The 23,917-nt window shown below is 48.3% G+C and overlaps 2 protein-coding genes across 4 annotated transcripts; one reads left to right on the forward strand and one right to left on the reverse strand.

Annotated features, from left to right (window-relative positions):
- Nucleotides 1-8,578: 8,578 nt before the first annotated feature.
- Nucleotides 8,579-19,980, forward strand: SPATA2 (spermatogenesis associated 2). Of its 3 annotated transcripts, none has more exons than XM_032606462.1 (3): nt 8,579-8,903; nt 15,250-15,697; nt 16,623-19,980. In XM_032606462.1, the coding sequence occupies exons 2-3, from the start codon at nt 15,362-15,364 to the stop codon at nt 17,847-17,849; spliced, it is 1,563 nt and encodes a 520-aa protein (XP_032462353.1). In that variant the 5' UTR covers nt 8,579-8,903; nt 15,250-15,361; the 3' UTR covers nt 17,850-19,980. The 3 variants fall into 3 exon arrangements, with proteins under 3 accessions (XP_032462353.1, XP_032462355.1, XP_032462354.1); XM_032606464.1 differs by having other exon boundaries at nt 8,638-8,903; nt 15,250-15,643; XM_032606463.1 differs by lacking the exon at nt 8,579-8,903 and adding an exon at nt 8,951-9,220.
- A 2,686-nt stretch (nt 19,981-22,666) lies between these two features.
- Nucleotides 22,667-23,241, reverse strand: LOC116740656 (interferon lambda-1-like). The gene is given in 2 exon segments (XM_032606453.1): nt 22,667-22,815; nt 22,818-23,241. Coding segments are annotated over 2 exon segments (573 nt in total).
- Between the last annotated feature and the right edge of the window lie 676 nt (nt 23,242-23,917).

Below are 23,917 nucleotides of genomic sequence, written 5' to 3' on the forward strand. Positions count from 1 at the left end.
AGACTAGACTAAATGTGCAATATCCCTTCCTGTTTTTTCTGGGCATTCTCCGTGAAAATGTCCCCACTCTCCCTTTCTTAGCTTGCAAATGTATTGCCAGCCCTCCCTCATTCCCCACAATCACACTGGCTGTTTTTCAAAAACAATCAACCTAATAATGTGTGTCAAATGAATGGATCTTTCTCCTCCCATTTTCCCTTAATGTTCTTGAGGAAAATGTTTCCCACAATCATCTCTTCCTCTTTAGTTTTTGGCAGCCTCTCTCAGATGGCCTACATCATCTAAGACCCTCTTGGGGTTCTGATGAGAGCCTGGAGTGGGGAAGGGGTCCTGCTCAAAGGCTTCGCAAACTTGATTTCTACTGCCAAGGGAGACTCATTCATTCAGGCAACAAAGAGTCCCTGTGGGCCTACTGTGTGCTGGGCCCTCCAGTGCCGGGGATATGGTGTGAGGGAGAAAGACATGGTCTCTAATAGGCAGTGAGGTAGGCGGGTGGCGATAGATGGTTTAAAAAATTATTCAACTAAATAGTGATCCTAAGGAAAATCAATGGGAAATATGCTCCTGTAATCTTTTGTTATGCCATGATCCAGTCCCACCATGCCCACACTTCTTGCCCACACTTCTTGCCCACAGAAACTGTGACATAATGTGTGTTGCTTAAGCTGCTAAGCTTGTGGTCTTTTGTTATACAGCAACGAATAACTAATACAACCTCTTCGTGGGCGATTTGCCTATAATTATCCAATTTACAAGAGCACACATCTTTTGATTTATCTTTTCTATTTTTAGGACTTTCTCCCACAGACTCGCATCATCCAATACTGTGGCTATTTACATTTAAAAATTTAAATTAAAAAACAAAATTAAAAATTCAATTCTTCAGGCTCACTAGTCATATTTTTAGAGCTCAATAGCCCACATAGCTAGTGGTTATATACTGGACACAGCAGATAGAGGACATTTCCGTCATCACAGAAAGTTCTGTGGACGGTGCTGCTATAGACCAACTCACACTGGCATGTAGGAAAGATACATACACACAAATGTCCAGGACAGCATTGGTCATAATAGCAAAGTGATTAATACAACAGATATCATTACTGGTATGTTAACTCCATGAGGAAAGGGATTTTTGCCCATTTTGTTTACTACTGTATATTCAGCTTCTAAAACAGTACCTAGAGCATGGTAGGTAACTCCATAAGTATTCGTTAAATGAATATACAGCTGATAAGGAATGATGTTTGAAATATAGTTTTGATTAAAATAACACCAGGATGCTGAGTAATGCAAATAATATGTGTATATGTTTGTGTACGATGAACAGATGTCTCTGGGAGGTAGGGTGACCAACTATCCCAATTTGCCTGGGGCTGAGGGGTTTCCCAGGATGTGAGGCTTTCAGTGCTAAAGCTGGGAGAGTCCCAGGCAGAGCAGGATGAGTTGATTACCCTACTGGAAGGATTCCAGAGAATCTAGTACAAGTGGCTATTATCAGGAAGTGAAACTGAGGGCCTGGGGCCTAGGTTCTGGGCCTGGAGCAAGACTTACTTGTCATTCTCTTCCCTATTGTATTGTCTAAACTTTTCTCTCAAGTTCACGCGTTACTTTTTGTTTTGTTTTGTTTTTGTTTTTGTGGTACGCGGGCCTCTCACTGTGTGGCCTCTCCCGTTGCGGAGCACAAGCTCCGGACACACAGGCTCAGCGGCCATGGCTCACAGGCCCAGCCGCTCCGCGGCATGTGGGATCTTCCCGGACCGGGGCACGAACCCGTGTCCCCTGCATCGGCAGGCGGACTCTCAACCACTGCGCCACTAGGGAAACCCTAAAATAAAACCTTAAAAAAAAAAAAAAAAAAAAAGATTACCAAACTGGTAAGAGAGCCAGGAGGAATTCCCATCGGAACCACTAGGGGGCGTAGGAGTATCTCACAGGCTCACCTGGCCTGGCTCAACTAGGTGATCATGGCTTCCCTTGTTCTTTACAGTTCCTTAAATGTTTACTGCCCCTACCTGTATGGCTTACTGTACTTAGCATGGAAGTAAAAACCAAAAAGACAAAAAAAAAAAAAAGACTGGGGAAAAAAAGGACGTAGTCTCGGATTGCAAGGAGTTTTATCATGAGTGACACTGGCATGTAAATGTCTATTTAGGGACTTCCCTGGTAGCACGGTGGTTAAGAATCCACCTGCCAATGCAGGGGACACGGGTTCGAGCCTTGGTCTGGGAAGATCCCACATGCTGCGGAGCAACTAAGCCCGCGTGCCACAACTACTGAAGCCTGTGCGCCTAGAACCCGTGCTCTGCAACAAAAGAAACCACTGCAATGAGAATCCCGCGCACCACAACGAAGAGTAGCCCCCGCTCGCCGCAACTAGAGAAAGCCCGTGCACAGCAACGAAGACCCAATGCAGCCAAAAACAAATAAATAAATAAATAATAAACAAATGTCTATTTAACCAATAACTTCTAGGTGTCAGGTATCCTGATAGGTGTTGGAATTATGGCAGAGAATGATTTGGATATAAACAGGAAAGACACGGGGGATGACCACGTAAAAAGGCTGCTTCCAGAAAATTGCAGTTCATCAGTCACTCCACCAGCTCATTGCTTTTGCACAGCATTTTACAATTTGTATTATATCAAGGGTCAGCAAGATCTGATAAGAACTAAAACTGAAAAATGGATATTATGGTTGCTCCTGGTAATGTCTAATCTACTTTCTGTCCTTTGGTTGTTTTTTTTTTTTTTTGGCTGCGTTGGGTCTTTGCTGCTGTGCGCTGGCTTTCTCTAATTGCGGCGAGCAGGGGCTACTCTTCATTGTGGTGCACAGGCTTATTGCGGTGGCCTCTCTTGTTGCGGAGCATGGGCTATAGGCGCACGGGCTTCAGTAATTGCAGCACATGGGCTCTGTAGTTGTGGCATGCAGACTCTAGAGCATGGGCTCAGTAGCTGTGGTGCATGGGCTTTGTTGCTCTGCAGCATGTGGGATCTTCCCAGACCAGGGATTGAACCCACGTCCCCTGCAATGTCAGGCAGACTCTCAACCACTGTGCCACCAGGGAAGTCCCTGTCTCTTTGAATTTGCCTTCAATAGGCATTTCATGTAAGTGCAATCACATGATATTTGTCCTTCTGTGACTGGCTTCTTTCACTTAGCATAATGTTTTCAAGGTTAATCCATGGTGTAGCGTGTGTCTAAACTTCATTCCTTTTTATGGCTGAATAATATTCCATTGTATGGATATACCATATTTTGTATATCCACTCATCTGTTGATGGACACTTGGGTTGTTTTCACCTTTTGGCTATTGTGAATAATACTGCTATGAATATTAGTGAACAATATTCTACTCAAGTCCATGTTTTCAATTATTTTGGGTATATACCTAGGACTAGAATTGCTAGGTCACATGGTAATTCTTTTTAACTTTTCAAGAACTACCAAACTGTTTTCCACAGCAGCTGCACCATTTTTCATTCCAACCAGCAAGGTACAAGTTTTCCAGTTTCTCCACATCCTTGCCAACGCTTGTTATTTTTCTTTTCTTTTTTTTTTAATTATAGCCATCCTAGTAGGTGTGAAGTTGTATCTCATTGTGGTTTTGATTTGCATTCCCTAATGGCTAATGATGTTGAGTGTCTTTTCATGTGCTTATTAGCCATTTGTCTGTATTCTTTGGAGAAATATCTATTCCAAATATCTATTCCAGTCTTTTGTCCATTTTTAAATTGGGTTGTCTTTTTTTTTTGTCCACGCCCTGCATCATGTGGGATCCTAGTTCCCCAACCAGGGATCAAACCTGTGCCCCCTGCAGTGGAAGCTCGGAGTCTTAACCACTGGACCACCAGGGAAGTCCCTAAATTGAATTGTCTTTTTGTTGTTGAATTGTAGGAGTTCTTTATTTTTTGGGGAGTTCTTTATATATTTTGGATATTATAAATTCTACTCTTCTGAACAGCATAAATGCAAGGTGACCAGGATTGAGCAGAATGACATCAAGCACAACCACGTTGCCCAAACATCTGAGGCCTACTGTACACCCCAGCCTAGCAAGCCCCACGAGTCTGAGTCAAAAATAATCCTAGCTAGCTTGTGTTGAACTATCACTCCGCACTGGCACCTGTATTAGCTCATCCAATCCTTGGGGGTAGTTAGTTCTATTAACCCCATTTTGCTGATAAGGAAACTGAGGCCCAGTGAGGTAACTAGCTTGTCCAAAGTCACATATAGTTGGAAATTGGCAGAACTGGGATCTGAACTCAGGCCTTTTGGCTTCTTTTCACAAGTCCCATTATTCTTTTGGTACTTCCTTACTTTCCGGCTCAATAAGATGTGCCAGCCCCACATTGTAATTTCCCTGCCCCAGCTCTGACAATCAGTTGTTTCTCCAAGGCTTGGTTCATTTTAGTGGAGAATGGTATTTAGAAAGCAAGATATGGGTGGTCAGTGCTTATTGCTACAGTGGTGTCATTTCTTTCTTTCTTTCTTTCCTTTTTTTTTTTTTTTGCCATATCGCATGGCTTGTGGGATCTTAGCTCCCCAACCAGGGATGGAACCTGTGCCCCTGCAGTGGGACCAGGGAGTCCTAATCACTGGACCGCCAGGGAATTCCCCCCCGCCTTTTTTTTTTCTAACAGTGGTGTCATTTCTCATAGGCTCACTCAGTAGACAGAACTAGGAAGTATATCTACATATAGTGTTTATAATTGCAAAATTTCACTTAAAAATTCAGAAACCTGAATATCTGATCATGATCAGCTGGGAAATTGGCAACAATCAGCTGGAGGATGGTAGGGGTTCAATAATTTTCATTTTCTCACTGAAGTATTTATTGAATGCCTACTGTGAGCCAGGTACTATGTTGTATTACATTACTACTAATTTCTGGTACTATATAGTATGAGATGATAGTACTCTAGTACTAGTTATGCCTACCTTATATGCTTGTAGGCAGTTGAGTTTCAATTTCCAGTCCTTACTTTTTATTGCTTTCTTCCCTCCAGCTGGAAGGAAAGCTGGACATGCTTACATGTTCAAGTCACTCAAAGCCCAGTGCAAATGCCACCTCCTCCTTAAGGCTGTCCCCAGTTTGTCATCTCAGATGTCACTTCTCCATTCTCTAAGCTCTCTATCCCTCTCATAACATTCGCCACCTTCTATCCTGAATCACTGGTTTTTAGTTCATCCTACTCCTAATTTATTAATATTCTCTCATTTTAAAAATAGTTATTTATTTTATTTATTTGGCTGTGCCAGGTCTTAGTTGTGGCAGGCGAGCTCCTTAGTTGTGGCATGCAAACTCTTAGTTGTGGCATGCATGTGGGATCTAGTTCCCTGACCAGGGATTGAACCCGGGCCCCCTGCATTGGGAGTGTGGAGTCTTAACCACTGTGCCAGCAGGGAAGTCCCTTAATATTCTCTTTCTGATAAGGAGGCTGTATGCTCCTTGAGGGCAAGGGCTGTATCTGTCTCTGTCCCCTAAATCGAACATCAATCCTGGCACATTGTAGGTATTCAATGAAAATTTCAGTTGGAAACAAATGCTCTCTAATGGGTGTGCTACTAGTAGTAGTGTAGTATGGCAGGTAGTAGTAATATAATTGTGAGCAAAACAGGTATACTAGTTTTGTCCTCACAGAGCTAACTGACTTCTAGGGGAGAAAGATATTAATAAAAATCATATAATATGTATTTGTAGAGTGATATAAAAAACATGATCTGTATTTGCATTATTGTCCACAGTTGGCTTCATACATACACATACATACATACGCACCCTTAGAAAATATATAGTATCAGCTGATGTTTTGTTTTCCATTTCAGGGTATGTCTCTCTTTTTTCCTTCCAAAATATGTCTTGCAGAGTTATGTAGGTTTACATTATCCTTTTTAAGTGATACATAGTAGTCATTAGTATGGCTACACCATTCCCTTGATGGACATTTAGAATGTTTCTGGGTTTTGTTTTTGCATTACAAACAATGATGCAACAGGTCTCCTTGTGCACTTATGCTTTTTCTCTGGTAGATTACAATAAATCAAATTGATGGGTCATAGGCTTGCTTTTATTTATATATTTATTTATTTATTTTGCGGTACGCGGGCCTCTCACTGTTGTGGCCTCTCCCGTTGCGGGACACAGGCTCCGGACGCGCAGGCTCAGCGGCCATGGCTCACGGGCCCAGCCGCTCCACGGCATGTGGGATCTTCCCGGACCGGGGCATGAACCCGCGTCCCCTGCATCGGCAGGCGGACTCTCAACCACTGCACCACCAGGGAAGCCCCATTGCTTTTTTTTTTTTTCATTTTTTGCTCTACACGTCTGTGTCATTAGAATTCATGCATTACTTTTGTGATTTAAAAAAAAAAACACTAAAAAATAGAAAGAAGTAGGTAGATGGTTCATGTTGTTGGCTTTTAGAAAGTAGAGGTGCCTAATCATTGTTACATGACTGTTACATAATCTGCTAATCATTATGTAATAAAATCTGAAAAGGATGCTCCCGTGATTCCATGTCACCAAGCAGAGAACTCGCAGACCTCCAGCCCTGTCTAAAAGATGAGAAACATGGCTCCCTTCAGAGACTTTGGTATTTTTCTGATACAAAATGTCACCGAGAATCAATGGCCAGGGTTTCCTACTGGTAAAGCCTTCTTAAAAATCTGTTTTCTTTTTTGCTGTCACAGAACCACAGAGCTGGAAGGGACTTATTAGCAGCCTCATGCAGTCTTATAACAGTTTCCAAAGGACAGTTTTGAGTTGTTGCAAAGGCAGAGGGTTTGGGTAGGACAGTTCTTCTCAGCTGGAATTCCTGTAAACACCATCACCTTACAGGTGATTAAGAGAGAAGCTTAAACATGAGCTGATAATAGCTGAAGTATACGAAGACCTTAAGTGATGCTCAGACAGCAACAACTAAATACAGTAATTATTGCTGTTTGAATAGCTGGTTGCTGGTTCTCCAAATGCTCTCCCATGTATTATGTCATTGACTCCTGAGACAAGACCCACTGACTTTAGCTGGGGACCCCAAGGCTGAGAGAGAATCCTGCAATCAAGCAACATCTGTTGGGCACCTTCTGATCATGTGCAGAGCTCACAGGAAACACAGATAAATAAGAAGCTCCAGGTCTGGTGGGGGGTGTCAGGTTTAAGCATATATATATATATATATATATATATATACATATATATATATGTATATATATATGTATATATATATACATATATATATATGTATATATACTTATTTATAGTAAGAGCTGAGAAAAAATATTGAAAGACAGTGTTATGGGGTGGGAAACAAGAGGAAGGTGGGTCTTTGCCTGGAGAAATCAGAGAAAGCTTCAGAAAGGATGTGCGGACTGAGCTGGGGCTGGAAGCCAAGAAAACAAGGAAGGGAAGAGGCGAAAGGAAGAACATTCAAACCCAGGAAACAGCATATAGAGGCATAGAGGCTAGAGGGGAGGAAGAGTATGGTAGGTACAGACAGCCAAGACCATGTTGGAGAAAGAGAACTTGGCATGGAGTGGGCTCTGAGTCTGGGGTAAGTTAGAGAGATAGAATGAGTGGTTCAATGGTAAATATGTTCAACAAAGTCTTGAGTATGTGCTAGGCACTTTGCAAGCACTAGGGATTCAGTGAGTGGTGAACCACAATAGCAGAGTTCACGGTCAATGTGGTGGGTGGGAGGCAAATCTATGAAGTGAAGTGACAAGCCACCAGAATCTATGCCAGTGTAGTTTACATTGCAGGTGTCTGGTGAGGTCACAAAGCAAGGAGGCAATATTTGGTTTGGTCTTCCCCAACCCTGGTTTCCATTCAAGGAAGTTGAGGGCTGAGAGAAGTCATTTCCTTTAACTTAACCAGATTCTATTATTTTATTTATTTATTTATTTCTGGCCCCACGGCAGGGCTTGCGGGATCTTAGTTCCCCCACCAGGGATTGAACCCTTGCCGACGGCAGTGAAAGCGCCGAGTCCTAACCACTAGGCCGCCAGGGAATTCCCAACTTAACCAGATTTTAAAAACAAAGTGTATTTAGATTATTACTATATGCCCACTACTGTAATAAGCTGTTTCCATACTCACTTCATTCTCACATGAATCTCAGGAGGCGGTATATTATTATTGCATCTTACAGGTGAAAAAGCTGAGGCTCAGAGAAGTTAAGTAACTAGCCTAAGGTCCTGCAGCTGGTAAGTTGCAAAGGCAAAGCTGGAACCCTCACTAAACAGCCTGTAACATCAACAGTCCTCTCAAGTCTGGATTCAGGCTCACGTGATACTGGGCACTTCACTTGCTCTTTTTAAGTCTCTGGTATTTCCACCTGTAAAATGGGGGTGAGGGATCCAATTGTCAGCTTCTGGTCAGGCGCGATCGGGAGCCCAGCTCGCAGATCATCTCGACAAGGGGAGGAGGAGGCCGCGGGTCGCTCAGTCTGAGATCGCAGCTCCGAGCTACCATCTCCAGACTACAGACCGGTTCCCATGACAACCCGGCCAGCCGCCATCCTGTGACCGAGGGCGTGCGTCACTTCCGGCATGTTTATTTCCGGGTCACAGCCCCAGCAGAGGCAGTGGGCCTTTAGGCCTCAAAGCGGGATTCCGCGGCCTCTCTGCTCACTCTTCTGCCTCCCGCTTCTTCTTCCACCGCCAGCGAGCAACGGCCTCACCCCAGCCCAGGGCGTAGCCGCGGCCGGGCCTCCCTTTGGACCCGCCTCCGAGAGACGTCACTTCCTGGTTGAGTGTTTCCGGGTTGCCGTGGCCCCGGGCTACTGGTCTCTGTCCCCTGCAGTCGGCCGGAGCTGCGAGAGCCCAGCCGGGCCTGGCTCCGGCGGCGGCCGAGGCTCCTTCTTGCTCCCCTCGGCCGGGGCGTCCTCGGTGGCAGTGCCGGGGTGAGTGCGGGGCGGCCGTGGGCGGAAAAGGCCTCTGGGGCTTTCCCCGGCGGAGGGGGCCCCCCGGTTAGGCGGGGCTCTGCCGGCCTGGGAGCGGGGTCCCTTCGCGGCCTGCGGGGGCGACGGGCGGGCCCGTCTTTTCGGCGCTCCGGGGGCCCATTTAATTCTCAGGATCCCCACTCCCCCAGGATGGCTAAGGGCAGCTCAGGAGGAATACCCCCTCTACAGCGACTAACACGGCAGGAGGACACCCCGATTCCACCGTCAGGCAGTTACCGCGCAGTGGTCCCCAGCTCACGCTCTGGCGGCATACTGGGGTTTGTACTCACTGTGTGACCTTGGGCAAGTCACTTCGTCTCTGAGCCTCAGTTGCCTGATCGGTTAAATGTGGAGTGAACCTGCCTACTAGGGCCGTGGTGGGGATGAAGTAAGATGCATGCGAAGCACAGTCTCAGGCATACAGCAGGCGTCCAGTAAATGATAGCTGCTGTTAATTAATTCACAGACCCGTGGGGAGAGCCCGAGTTTGGGACTAGGGTGTTTTTCACAACTGATGTCGCACTCAGAGGTTGTTGGAATTATCAGGCTGGGAATAGCAGTCGCCAGCTTCTGTCCCCTGCAGGGAGGGGAACCTCCTTGCTTCAGAGCCCCTCTGCGAGTCGCAGCTGCCACTGGGGAAGCCCAATTTCAGCATCGCTGAGATTATTTTCAGAGGTTTGGAAACCCTTTCTCTGAATCTCTCTGGAACTGGGTTGGGGTGTGGGGACCCTCTGGCGCTTCACAGCCAGTGGAAGGTTGCCTAGGATGTGTCTCAGGGGCCTCGGGCTGGGGATGAATGCAGAGGATTGGGGTGCGGAGGTGGAGGGGGTTGTTCTGCGCTCCCCTTGCTGCTGTTTGGAGGCCAGGGAAACTCTGAGCCTCTTGAAGCTAGACCAGGGATACATAAACCTGTGGACTGGGGCGATGCCGGGCCCAAAATAGCTTCTGTCTGTGCAGGGAGGGGGCGCCTTCAAATGCTGCTTGGAGAATGTTTCTGCTTGAATGGGCCAGCTGAGGTAAAGCCAAGCTCATGCTTTGCTATCCAGAATCATTTCAATTCCGTTTAGTGAGGTTTTAAAGAGATATAGCTTTCCTTTGAGATGTTTAAAAAATAATAATTAAAATCTACCACTTCCCTGACTGCAATATCTCTCTCTTCATTGCTTGGGGACCCGGATTATGGGTGCAGGAAGTGCTGACCAGGCCTGTTGGCTCTGGGCACCCGTCTGATTCTGTTAGGGACGTTCACGGTGCCATTTTTTTTTTTTCTTTCCGCCCCACTGGCACGTCTTGGCGTTCCAATCCTTGGGTTGCTTGGAGAAATTAATGGCTTCTGTCACCAGGCTGTCTTGGTCTCCTGTAACCACGCTGTTTTTGCAGAGAGCGTGTTTTTTGTTGTTTTTGCAGAGTGCTAGGAATAAATTGCTGGCTCTATGCTCAGAAGAGACACCAGCTACAATGCAGCCTGTATTCTCAGGAATGAATTCAGGAGGGATGATGTCAGCTGCTCTACCACTGGCCCGGCTCTGGTCGCCTCTCCTCTTGGCCCTTGAGCTTACGTCATAAATAGATTTGTGGCTCTTCCAGCCCGTGTGAGAAGATGTGAATTTTGCTACTACAGGAATTTTTAGAACTCAACTCTGCTGGCCCTGCCATAGGGCGTTCTGACTTAGTTGAGCCCTTTCAAGAAGAGCTGTCCAGCAGCAGGACAGCTTTGCCTAAAAGCAGCACAGCTCAGAGCTTGAGGCAGGGTTTTGGCCTCAGACCTAGGTTCAGATCTCAGAGCCACTTCTTCCTAGCCTTGTGACTTAGGGCAAGCGACTTGGCCCCTCTGAGCCTCAGTTTTTTCTTTTTTAACCCTGGGGTTGTTGTGTGGATTTCGTTGATTTTCACAGAGCACTTAGCAAAGGGCCCTATGTACTAATCCCTTGGTGAATGGTACTAATGGTAACAATAAATGAGTGAGATAAATGAGAAAAAGCACAGGCTGCAGGGCCGGTCAACCCAAGTTCAGATTTCAGCTCTGACCCATTCAAGCTGTGTTGGGCAGGTTGTTTAATGGCTGAGCCTTGGTCTGTTTCCTCGTAGAATTGTGAGGATTAAACTGGGTGATGCAGTTAAAGTGGAAAGCCCAATGCTTAGCACATAGTAGGACTTCAATAATTGTTAGTTTCCTTCTCTCCTTGCCTTAATTATCTTTTAGCATTCATTTTCTTTCACCTGTTTCCTCACCTACCTAGGTTGGTTCAAGATTTTTCTTAGATGGGTTTCCTATCCTTGACTTTGGGACTTTGAATACCAACTGGGCTATTTGGATCCCTTTTCCTTGTTTCTCTGCCAGCCATAAACAAGGGTGTGGACTGTGGTGTGATTACAGAGCAGCAGACGCTGAGCTTGAGGGCAGCTGACTTTGTTTAAAAAAAAAAAAAATCAGGCTTCCCTGGTGGTGCGGTGGTTGAGAGTCCGCCTGCCGATGCAGGGGACGCGGGTTCGTGCCCCGGTTTGGGAGGATCCCACGTGCCGCGGAGCGGCTGGGCCCGTGAGCCGTGGCCGCTGGGCCTGCGCGTCCGGAGCCTGTGCTCCGCAGAGGGAAAGTCCGCAATGGTGAGAGGCCCGCGTACCGCAAAAAAAAAAAAAAAAAAAAAAAAAAAAAAAATCAGTCTCTATTGGCTGAAGGCTGACTTCCTTGGAGAAAAATCACAGCAGTGTTTAGGAGACTTGATGTCCCTGTTTAAATTGTTCTCAGGTGTACTAAAAAACAGTCCCTGGGGCCAGAGGCTGGATGAAAGCTTCTTTTGGATAAATAAAAAATGGTATATGTATATGGGTTTTTTTTAGCAAGGACAGTGATGTCTTCTCTCAGGTTGTAATACAATTTTATTTTTTAAGAGAACATACATACTTTGATACTGGGCAGTAAGCCCTTTCAAGTAGAATTCAGGGCAGAGCTTTTTCTTCTCAGCTTCTGTTCCCTACTGTCCCCTACCCACCCCACATTCCCCCCACTGCACCCAGCCTAGGGCCCGGCACAGGGTAGGTGCTGCGTGCTTGTAGAGCTCGGGAATCATGGGGTGGTGGGAGGTCCACAGGTTTCATGTCATAAGGCCAGTGGAATCTGGGGTCCACCTTTTCCTAACACTGAGCTATAGACAGCACGTCATGTCATGGAGCCTCGGTTTCTTCTCGCTCTTGCTGGTCTCCCAGAATTCTGGGGAGAGCTAAATGAGAAAGTGAAGCATCATTTCGCCTGTTTTATCAAACACCTACTGTGTGCCAGGAGCTGTGTTAGGCACCATGGTGAGCCAAACAGACACCATCCTTGCCTTCGTGGAGCTTGCTGGGTATTGGCGGGAGACAGAGAGGAAGCTAGTAAATGAATAAAGTTGGTAATTTCAAATGGTGATTACCCCAGGGTAACGCAATAACGAGGGACAGGGCAAGTGGGATTTACTGAGCTGAGGTTGTCAGGGAGAGCCTCGGAGGGATGACATTTGAGCTGAGACCTGAATGATGAGAGTGAGCCAGCGACGGGAGGAATCAAAGGAAGAACATGCAGAAGGAACAACCTGTGCAGAGCCCTGAGGTAGGGACTTCCCTGGTGGTGGAGAATCCACCTGCCAATGCAGGGGACATGGGTTCGAGCCCTGGTCTGGGAAGACCCCACATGCCGTGGAGCAACTAAGCCCGTGTGCCACAACTACTGAGTTTGCTCTCTAGGGCCCGCGAGCCACAACTACTGAAGCCTGCATGCCTAGAGCCCGAGCTCTGCAACAAGAGAAGCCACCGCGGTGAGAAACCCGCGCAATGCAACGAAGAGTAGCCCCCGCTCGCTGCAACTAGAGGAAGCTCGCGCGCAGAAACGAAGACCCAACAACGAAGATCCAATGCAGCCAAAAACACATAAATGAATTAAAACAAAACAAAAAGGTTACCTGGCCTTTTAAAAAAAAAAAAAGGTCTTGAGGTAGAAATGGGCTTGATGTGTTTGAGGAGCAGACAGAACGGTCTTTGTGGGTGGACCTTAAGAGGGAAGGGAAAGACTGCTCTGAGGACCACAGAGACGTTGGTCAGGAGGTAGAATTTGATCCCAAATGGATTTGTTTGCCTTGTGTGCTCCTCAGGCCTATTTGTTCTATTTGTTCCTGAAGCCTTGGGCTTCCTTGGCAGGGCAGTGGGTGGGAGAAGGTGACCTCTCTGTGTCCCTAATTCTCCTGCATGTCTTACCCCTCACCCCACAGTTAAGACCCCTGGGTGTCTCCCCAAAACTGTGGAGAAGCCAGAGGAGTGGCTCATTGAGACATGGGTGATTTTATTGACTTCCTGATAGTTGCCAGGCTCGTAGGCCCTTAGAACTTCTGAGCTGAACTCAGATCTGCTAAAGGACTCCACAGGTCCGTCCCATCCCACCATGGCTTCTTTTTGGTCCCTCAACATTTCCCACAGCCTGCAGGACCCCACCCTTCACTCAGGCAGCAGGTGTTTATGAAGCATGTAACCTGCTCTGTCACTGTGACCCTTACTGAGTCATTTGGTCGCAATCCCTGCACCCATGAGCTTGTGGTCAGGAAAGGTAGGACGGGCGAGTGGGAAAATGCATGTCCACCCCCCAGTCGGAGATATTTGCATCACTCTGATCTTACAAGCATCCTTGAGGATGCTTGGAGGGTCTAGCACCTTCAGACACCAGAAATGTCTGCTTGTGTGTATCAAGGGCTTACTTTGAGCTGGCATTCTGAAGAGCTTTCTATAATTATTGCATATAATCCTTCCACCAACTCTGGACTATAAGTGCTATTATTAACCCCCTTTTTCAGATGAGAAAACTGAGGCCCAGGTTGAGTAGTTTGCCCAAGTAACCTAGAAAAGCAGATCCAGGGTTCACACCCAGGCGGTCCAGCTTTGCAATCTGTTTGTAACCCTGATGCTGTGTTGCCTCCCCTGGCCTGGCAGGTCCCTTCATGAATCCAGATTTGCTCCCAGCATCGTAACACCAAGAATTCTGATGGATCTGTACATGTTCTACTAACAGGTGGCCAAGGAGACAGCAAGAGTGTATAAATCCTGTGTCTCCCAGCTCAGAATGTCCTTTCCTCTCCCAACAGCGGACTGTAAAAGTCGGATATGGAATTCCCTGGCGGTCCATGGTTAGGATTACACGCTTCCACTGCAGGGGGCATGGGTTTGATCCCTGGTCTGAGAATTAAGATCCCACATGTGGCATGGCCCAAAAAAACAAACAAAAAAACCAAAGATGGATAAAGGCACTCTCCAGGACTCAGCAGCCAAAGTGGTCTTTTTTTTTTTTCTTCTTCTCGCAGTACGTGGGCCTCTCACTGCTGTGGCCTCTCCCGTTGCGGAGCACAGGCTCCGGACGCGCAGGCTCAGCGGCCATGGCTCACGGGCCCAGCCGCTCTGCGGCAAGTGGGATCTTCCCAGACCGGGGCACGAACCGGTGTCCCCGGCATCGGCAGGCAGACTCTCAACCACTGCGCCACCAGGGAAGCCCCAAAGTGGTCTTTTTTAAAAAAATTGCAGATATGATCGTGTCCCTCTTCCCCTTGCTTTGAACTGTTCAGGGGCTTCACTTGGCTCTTTGAATAAAATGTACAACTCTTTGAGACCTTGGGGATCAGGATCCTGCTTCTGCCAGCAGCTTCATCTCCTGTGACTCCCCTCCTCTCTCTGCTTCAGCCACACTAGCCTTCTTTGTGTTCACATGCCAGGCTCCTTCCCGCCTCAGGAAAGCGGGGTGTGGTGGTTAAGGGGACAGACTTGGGAGCCAGCCTGCCTGGCCTCTGATCTCAGCTCTGCTTCTTAATAGTCCTGTAACTTTGGGCAAGTTTCTTGATGTCTTCATGTCTCAGTTTTCACATTTGTAAAATGGGGATAACAGCAGTGCCTATCTCCTCGAGTTGTTTAAGAAGACGGAATGAGTTACTCCATGTAGGCACCTGGCAGGTAGTAAGTGCTGATAGTGTTAGCTCAGGGCCTTCCTCCCTGCCGACGCTTCATCCTTTGGGTCTAACGGTCACTTTCTCAGGGGCTTTTTAACCATCCCCCATCCCCATGAAACCAGGTTAGGTGCCCCAATCATATTTTTCATTTGTGAGCTCAGCAAAGTCAAGGACCTTATCTGTCTTGTTTCCACTACAACATGGTGTACCTATTCACTAAATGTGTTGAGGGCCAGGGGTTGGTGGTGCCCGGTGTAGCTCAGGACAGCTGTTTTTTGTTTGGCCTCAGCTGCTACAAGCTGGGACGTGGACCATTTCAAGGAATGATGTGCTGCTTATTCTTCCTGTTGCAGAGCACTCTGCTGGTCCAGGCAGGCGACATGTCAATTCTTTTAGCAATGTCCCTGCCGCTAACTCAGAAGCCATGGAGGAAATAAGGTAGCCCCTGTCCCTGGATCGGATCGGATGGGGAAGCCCAGTTCAATGGATGCAAAATATAAGGATGACTTATTTCGGAAGTACGTGCAGTTCCATGAAGGCAAAGTGGACACCACCCCCAGCAAGCAGCGGCCTGGCAGTGATGAGTCCCTGCGGGTGGCAGCCTCGACCCTGCTCAGCCTGCACAAGGTGGATCCCTTTTATCGATTCCGGCTGATCCAGTTCTATGAGGTGGTGGAGAGCTCTCTGCGCTCACTGAGCTCCTCCAGTCTGCGGGCTCTGCACTGTGCCTTCAGTGTGCTCGAAACGGTGGGTGTCAACCTTTTTCTCTACCCGTGGAAGAAGGAATTCAGAAGCATCAAGGTAAGGTCTAGGGACAGGCTCTCCACACTGGTCTCCCTTCTCCCTTCTTGCCCCTTCCAGTCCATCTTGAGAGGGTCTGTGCCCATCTAATCACATCCTTCCTCTGCTCGCGGGCCCCCCCAGGTTCCCCACTGCCTTTGAGATAACAACCAGAACTGCTCCTATGGCTCCCCACCTGGCCCCTCTGCCTGGTGTCATCTCTTAACTGGCTGCCCACCCCTGGCAGCTCACATCTGAAACTGAGGTTGGAAAGGTGGGCAGTACCCGGTTGTGCAGGGCCTTGGAGCCCAGGGCAGAGGGCTGGAATTCATTCTAAGTGGGCAGGGAAGCAGGCAGTGCCAGGATCAGGTTTACATTGGAAAAGAATCCTGGTTGCTGTACGGGAGAGAGATTGTAGAGGGGCAAGAGTCGGCCGGGGAGACCGTTAGGAGGCTGCTGCAGGTGTCCACGCAAGCGGAGGAAAGCAGAGAGCGGGGAGGAGGATGAACTCGAGACAGAATTCTGAATCATTCCAAAGGCAGTGATGGCTCAGGAGAGTTTCCACCAAGTCAGGCTAAGCCTAACGTATGCTTCAAACCTTTGTAGAAATGCCAGAAAGGAATATTCTCATTGCTCATGGGTGTTGTGCCTGCTCTTCCTCAAGGAGCAGAGCCGCTGCACCCCACATAGAGAGCTAGTGGCTTTGTTCCCTACGCTGGAAAAAGGAGCGCTGCGTCATTTCCCTCAGACCCGTGCGCCGAGCTGTCGGGAAGCATTAGCCTCTGCCTTCCGCAGTGAGACACTGCCGTGGAGATCACTCCCCCTTCCTCTCCCTGCGTGTTCCGGTTCAGACTTGATGGGATACGCTCTGATGCAGGCTCCGTTCGTTGTGTGCCTCAGAGAGAAACACCCACCTCTCTTTTTCTACCCCCCTTCCTTCCCCTAGACCTACACGGGCCCCTTTGTTTATTACGTCAAGTCCACATTACTGGAAGAGGACATCCGAGCCATCCTGAATTACATGGGCTACGTGCCCGAGTTGGGGACTGCGTACAAGCTCAAAGAGCTGGTGGAGACCCTCCAAGTGAAGATGGTCTCCTTTGAACTCTTTCTGGCCAAGGTGGAGTGTGAACAGATGCTGGAAATCCACTCCCAAGTCAAGGACAAAGGCTACTCTGAGCTGGACGTGGTGAGCGAGCGCAAGAGCAGCGCGGAGGACGTGCGAGGCTGCTCAGATGCCCTGCGGCGGCGGGCCGAGGGCCGGGAGCACCTGACAACCTCCATGGCCCGCGTGGTGCTCCAGAAGTCGGCCAGCGAGCGGGCAGCCAAGGACTACTACAAGCCCCGTGTGACCAAGCCCTCAAGGTCGGTGGACACCTATGACAATTACTGGGAGAGCCGGAAGCCGCCCCTGAAGACCTCGTTGAGCCTGCGGAAGGAGCCTGTGGCAGCAGACTTGGGGGACGACCTCAAGGACGAGATCATCCGCCCGTCCCCCTCGCTCCTGACCATGTCCAGCTCCCCCCACGGCAGCGCGGATGACCTGCCATCCCCCTCCCCCAACAATGGCCTTGGCTTGCTGCGCGGCACGTACTTCTCCGCTCAGGAGGATGTGGATCTGTACACAGACTCGGAGCCCAGGGCCACGTACCGGAGGCAGGATGCCCTGCGGCCAGATGTCTGGCTGGTCAGAAATGACGCCCACTCCATCTACCACAAGCGCTCGCCCCCCGCCAAAGAGTCCGCCCTCTCCAAGTGCCAAAACTGCGGTCTGTCCTGCAGCTCCTCCCTCTGCCAGCGCTGCGACAGCCTGCTCGCCTGCTCCCCGGCCTCCAAGCCCGGCGGCTTCCCCAGCAAGGCCTCCGCCCACGACAGCCTGGCCCACGGGTCATCTCTGCGGGAGAAGTATGCAGGCCAGATGCAGGGCCTCGACCGGCCGCCGCACCTCCACTCGAAATCCAAGCCCTCCCCTGCAGCTGCCTCCCGCTGTGGCTTCTGTGACCGCCCAGGGGCCGCCAACACCTGCACCCAATGTTCGAAAGCCTCCTGCGACACCTGCCTCAGCACCTACCATTACGACCCCTGCTGCAAAAAGAGCGAGCTGCACAAGTTCATGCCCAACAACCAGCTGAACTACAAGTCCGCCCAGTTCTCCCATCTCGTGTACAGATAGACTCGACCTTGCGCCTCCCTGCTACAAGGGCTACACCACTGACCTTTCTGGTTTCATGGGGAAGAAACGTTAACACGTTGATCTCAGAAGCAGAGGCCTGCACTTGACCACGTGGTTGTGGGGGGGGATCGTGTGGCCTGCTGCCCCACGTGGGAGTTCCCGTATCGACTCAGATATGTCAGCTGATGGCTGCTTTGCCACCTGGCAAGAGAGACGGGTGGCACTTGCATTCAGATTCATTTTTGCTATCACTCCCTGTTCCACTCTTTTGTTTTTGTCTCTCAAAGAGGATTTCTATCTCTGGGACTCTTGCCATGCCGACTGCTCCCACGGCAAAGCCAACTTGGACTGGGAAGGGCCCTCCAGGTCCCCTCCGAACGCCCACCTGGAGTGGTGAGCTAGAGGCCTGTTGGCTTGTGAAATGAGCCCTCCTGCCACACCGGGCCTCATCCACTGGCTCATCCCTCCACCACCCTTTCCCAAACACGAGGATCCCCGGCGGCAGCCCCCCACCCAACTTCACTGCCTCTCCCCGTATCGAAGGTGACCCGAGTCCAGGGTTCGCTTAATGTCATCCTGTTGCCTCCACAGCTCAGTTCAGCCTTGGGGTTTGTGAAGTTGGCTCTAGCTCTCTGAAGGGTGGACCTTCCACACTGGGACTGACTTTTCCCCCCTTTCTGTTGTTTGCACATGCCTCTCTTACTCTACTGTAAATAGATATTTTTGAGATTTATTTTTAAATAAATATTCAACTTGCTGTGTGTTTCAAAGTGGTTAAAACATTAACAATGTAGCTATTTATAAAAATGCCCCGGGTTCTTTAGTCTTCCAAGGGAGGGGCTCGTGCCCTTCCATCTTGTATCCTCCACTTGCCACAGCCCGAGGGTAGAGTGGAGATTGTAGGGGCAGAGGAGGAACAGAGACAATGTCCCCTGAGTTGGTGGAGAGCCACTGTCTTCCCTACAATAAATTTCTAACACCTACCTCCAGTGTGCACTTAGGGGGTTAGTCCGGGCCGAGAGGTCTGTGCGCCTGCAGACTGTGACAACCTAGTGACCATTCAGGAACCTCACCCTGTGGATCTCCGGCCTGGTCTTTGCCGCTTGCTGAGTGTGAACCTTGCACTCCAAACTTCTTGAGTCTCAATTCAGAAGGAAAATCGTTTGGGATTCCCACCACCCCTGTATCTCAGTCCTCTTCTCTTCACCTGTTTCCAGGATTCCTCTGCAACATTTGTGACCTTTTTGCACTAAAAGTGGGCAGGAGCCGGCGTGTGCCCATCAGACAGATGTGTCCTGAGGTTCTTAGCCGAGCCTCAGCGCTCCTAAACCCGAAGGCCTCTTAAACTCCTCATGTGAATTGCTGACCCTGGATTTCCTTTTGGGGTGCAGAGCAGGAGTGGGGCAAGAATTTGAAAATAAAACTGCTTCCTTGTGAACTAACAGTATATTTTAGCCATAAGTGTTTGTGATGTACAGAATGTTGTAGGAATTTACATGCAGTTGGTTTTCTGATAGAAGGAGGTATTCAGCTCTTGAGCAGATTTAAATCTGGCTGAATCCTGAGGCCACTGAATTTGCTGATGTTCTTCCAACTTAGTTGCGTGATTTTAAAATCTTCTATGGCTCTTTTTCTATATATCTAGTAGATCACGTGTAGATATTCAATGTGTATATAAAGCTGAATTTCAACCAACTTTATTACTAAGACCCACCCATTCTGGGGCATTCATCTCTGATGTTCTTCCTTTTCACGTTTCAGAAGTGTCCGTGCCAGTCCCAGTCCTGAGTTTTCTAGTTTTCCATTTCCAGACTGCTCTAGCACTACGCTAACTCTTTTAATCAACCGTGATGCCACGTAACTTACACAGCAGACGAAAGTAGGAATAACTAACTTGTCCTGGAAGAGAAAGGCCAGTGTGTGTATCATCACGGAAATACTGTGTTCGTGGACTGGAATAGGAAATGCTGTGACCATGCTCCTCGTTGTGTATCTTATTGTATGAGGTTGCTGTGACTGAGATAATACACGCTAACTTAAAAAAGCAGATGTTTTGCATTTGATTTCTACCAAGAGTTGAAATGTTGAGAGATGATTTAAAAAAATAAATAAAGTGTCTTCCATTGTTAAATGAAGTGTTTGGGGTTTTATGTCCCTCCTCCCTGCTGCTTTGAAGTTTGGGTTGCTTGGTGTTTTTTGTTTTCAAATTTAACTTCAAGAATATTTATTTAATTTATTTATTTATGCTCTTCGTTGCTGTGCATGGGCTTTCTTTAGTTGCGGTGAGTGAGGGCTACTCTTCATTGCAGCGCGCAGGCTTCTTGTTGCGGTGGCTTTTTTTGTTGCAGAGCGCGGGCTCTAGAGCGCAGGCTCAGTAGTTGTGGCACACGGGCCTAGCTGCTCCGTGGCATGTGGGGTCTTCCTGGACCAAGGCTTGAACCCATGTCCCCTGCATTCTTAACCAGGCAGGTGGATTCTTAACCACTGCGCCACCAGGGAAGTCCGGTTGCTTGGGTTTTTCGGTGTTTTTTTGTTTTTGTTTTTTTTGCTCAAGCCATGTTTAGTTCTTTAGTGACAGGACTCACATTTTTTCCTCCATTAAACTGACAAATAATAACAGCCAGCATTTGAGTGCTTATACTGTGAGCCAGGCATTTTATACGCTGAGACTTTACGTTCGTGATCTCATATAATTGTCTCAATCCTCCTAGAAGATAACGTAAATCCTGTTCTGATCCCCATCTTACCAACGGGGAAACCAAGGTGTTCAGAGTTCAGCCGTGTTTCCTAGGAGTGAGACTGCAGACTCCAGGAGAAGTGATTGTTGGTGGTGACCTGACAGGAATTAAATAACATTGAAGGGCGTTGTGAAAAAAATTAATCCCGTTTAAAATTTTTTTGATCCGTTTAAATGCCCTAAGGAGGATTCTGGTCAGTGTAATGCGAGTTTGTCTTTAACAAAGAGAAAGCAGGAGTGAGGCTGAGAACCTCTGGCAGAATTTTAGGTTTTCAGTTACCTTCTATTTAGGGCAGGCCATAATGGGGGATTACTTTAAAAATCAATTTAAGGTGTTTTTAAAAATGAAGTTTCCTGAAGCTAATATAACATTGTAAATCAACTCTACTTCAATAAAAATAAATAAAAAATAAATCATGGTTGACTTAAAAGCAAAATGTATTGCAAAAATCTTAAGAGTGGTATGAGCGCAGCTGTGGTTTGGGACATCCTGTCTTTATGCACTTGTGGGGTGTCTGTGCCACCCTGCTGACCACTCTGCAGGGTTGGACCCCACAAAGCCACTCAGCTGTCAGGGAAGAGACTGAATGGTTTTCTCCATCTCATTCACTGGCTGAGCAAATATCCAGGCCTTGGACCAGACCAAGGCCCAGGTACTGGGTTTGGTTTTAGTGACAGCATAGGAAATGGCACTGCCATCCTGGCTACCAGGAACAGCAGCTTCCTAGAGATGAACACCCAGCCTGGGAGAGCAAAGGAAGCCAGACGCTCACTCCTGTATCTAAAGCGGAGCAGAGACTCTGAGCAGATTGCTTAATTTGTATATGTAAATGACAAGCATATTTAAACATCCTCAGGCCCACCAGTTGTACAAGATTAACATTAGCCTTGCTGCCAGCTCTGTACCCCACACGACATTGCCAATTGGACCCCAGTCTCTGCTCACCCTTTCTCCCTTGGTAATAGAAGCCTTAAATTTTAGACATCTAGCCATCCAGAATAAAGACTGCCTTTCCCAGCCTCTCCTGCAGCTGGGCATGGTCATACGGTTATGTCTGGTCCCTAGGATGGAAAGATAACTGTGCGTGGCTTCTGAGACATGTCCTTCAAAGAAAGAAGCTTGTTCTTCCCACCCTGGCTGCGCTGGCTGGAATGGAGCAGCCATGTGAGACTCTGAGGCAGAGGCCAAGTGAAGGGGGCTGCAGTGAGTAGCTGGAAGAGGCTGGGTCCCTGATGCTTAGGAAGCCACCATCATACCTGGCCTGCCCCACCTACCTTCAGAGTTTTATATGTGAGAAGTAAACTTCTGTCTTGCTTAAACCACATTTTTTCCATTTGCTCATCTTGGAAAGCTTTTTATTTACAAAAGAAGTGAGACTACTCTAATGATGCCTCATGTAGCAGGACTTCAACAGCTCAACGGTTAACAACTTCTGGCCAATCTGACTTTTTTCTGTGCCTGTCCATCCACTTTCCCCACTCCTAAGTTTCTTAGAAGCAAATTCCAGACATCTGTTTCACTTGTGAACATTTCAGTACCTGTATCTAAAAGACAAGGACTTTTAAAACAATACCATGATCACATCTAAATTTTTATGTTTCTTAATTGTAACAAATACCCAGTCACTGTTCGCAGGTCCAGTTGTCTTATAAGTGCATACTTTTAAAACTGTGTGTTTGCGTTGGGGCCCAAATAAGGTCTCACGTTGTTGCAATGGATAGATCTTTAAATCACATTTATCCTAAAGGCTGTCCCTATAGAAGGGCATTTTCCTCTTTCTCTTCTTTTCCCTTGAAATGTATTTGTTGAAGAAATCGGATAGTTTGTCCTTTAGTTTGCCAGAGTCTACATTTTGCTGATTGCATCCCCTGCTGTTGTTTATCACGTTCCTCTGTTCTCTCAACCTCCTGAAAATTGGCAGCTGGCTCTTCTTTTTTTTACAGTTTCTTACTGTTTGTTTGAACGTGTTGTACAAAAGTAGAAAAATAAACATTTCTTCTGCAGCTCCATAAATAAAGCGTTAGAGGAAATAAGGCAGGGTTGGGGTTTAGTGCATAAGTAAGGTCTGGGTCCAGGTTTTCAGATATGCAGGTCTCCACTGGCAACAATTCTCAGGTCCCTTATGAGGAGGCGGAAGAGGTTGAATGTGACAGAGGCCTTGAGACATCCTTGGGACTCCTCCTTTGTGGCCTCCTGGAGCCGGCACAGCCAGTGGTGGAGGCGGCCCGGGGCTGGGATTCTGCTGTGGGCCGAGCCGGGATGCAAGCCTGAAGCTCGGAGTGGATGTGGCGCAGCGTGTGCAGCGGCTGGTCCAGGATGACCCCCGAGGACGAGTCTGCCACAGCACCCAGGACCTTCAGCGTCCGGTCTAACTCTGCCTCCAAGGCCACAGGGCGCTCCCACACCTGCCGCTGCCTCAGGTCCCGGGTCCTGGGGAAGCGGTGAGAGCTGCAGCTCCAGTTCTTCAGTGAGAGCGACTCTTCTAAGGCATCCTTGGCTTTCTTGAAGCCCTCCAGCTCCCTTGGCAACAGAGATTGGAACCAGCCCATATGGCAGCCCTTCCCGGTTGTGGTGGGCTTGGACGTGGGGACTGGGCCTGCTCTGGCCAAGTCCAGCATCACAGTCACCAACACCAGGACCCAAGCTGCAGCCATGGCTAAATCCCAACTGCTTGTTTGGCCCCATGGCTCTGCTTTTAGCCAGGTTCACTGGGCAATCCCAGCTGATGTGTGTAAAGTGAAAAGGCACATGGAAATAGGAATCTCCACTTTGATGGCAAAGGCACGAGTGTGGGGGTCCGGTCGCCGAACCAGGTGAGCCCGGACCTGTGCCAGGAAGGAAAGAGATACTGAAATTCAGTCACAGGAGAGAACTTTGCTTCTGAGAAGTCCCTGTGCCTGGAGAATCTCAAGGTTAGGACTCCCAGGGGCAGCCTTTAGCTCGCTGACTTTGGGGAGCCTCCGAATGAGGCTGAGGCAGGTGGAGGGATGGGAAAGTGGCTCGAGGACTCTCACAGTGGGGTAGGGACCTGGCGGGTGTGGGTGAGGCTGCCTGAGTGGCCGAGAAGGGGCATCCCTTGAATGTGCAGAAGTTTTAAAGTTTGCTGTGGTCCCCTTTTCTACTTTTGCTTTTGTTACCTATGCTTTTGGTGTTATATCCAAGAAATTGTTGCCAAATCCAACGTCATGAAACTTCTCTCTGTTTTCTTCTAGGAGCTTTTTAGTTTTAGGTCTTACATTTGAACCTTTAATCCGTTTTCAGTTTTGTGTATGGTGTAAGGTAAGGGTCTAACTTCGTTCTTTTGCATTTGGATATCCAGTTTTCCCAGTA

Source organism: Phocoena sinus, chromosome 15 (genome assembly GCF_008692025.1).
Source record: "Phocoena sinus isolate mPhoSin1 chromosome 15, mPhoSin1.pri, whole genome shotgun sequence".
NCBI lineage: Eukaryota > Metazoa > Chordata > Mammalia > Artiodactyla > Phocoenidae > Phocoena > Phocoena sinus.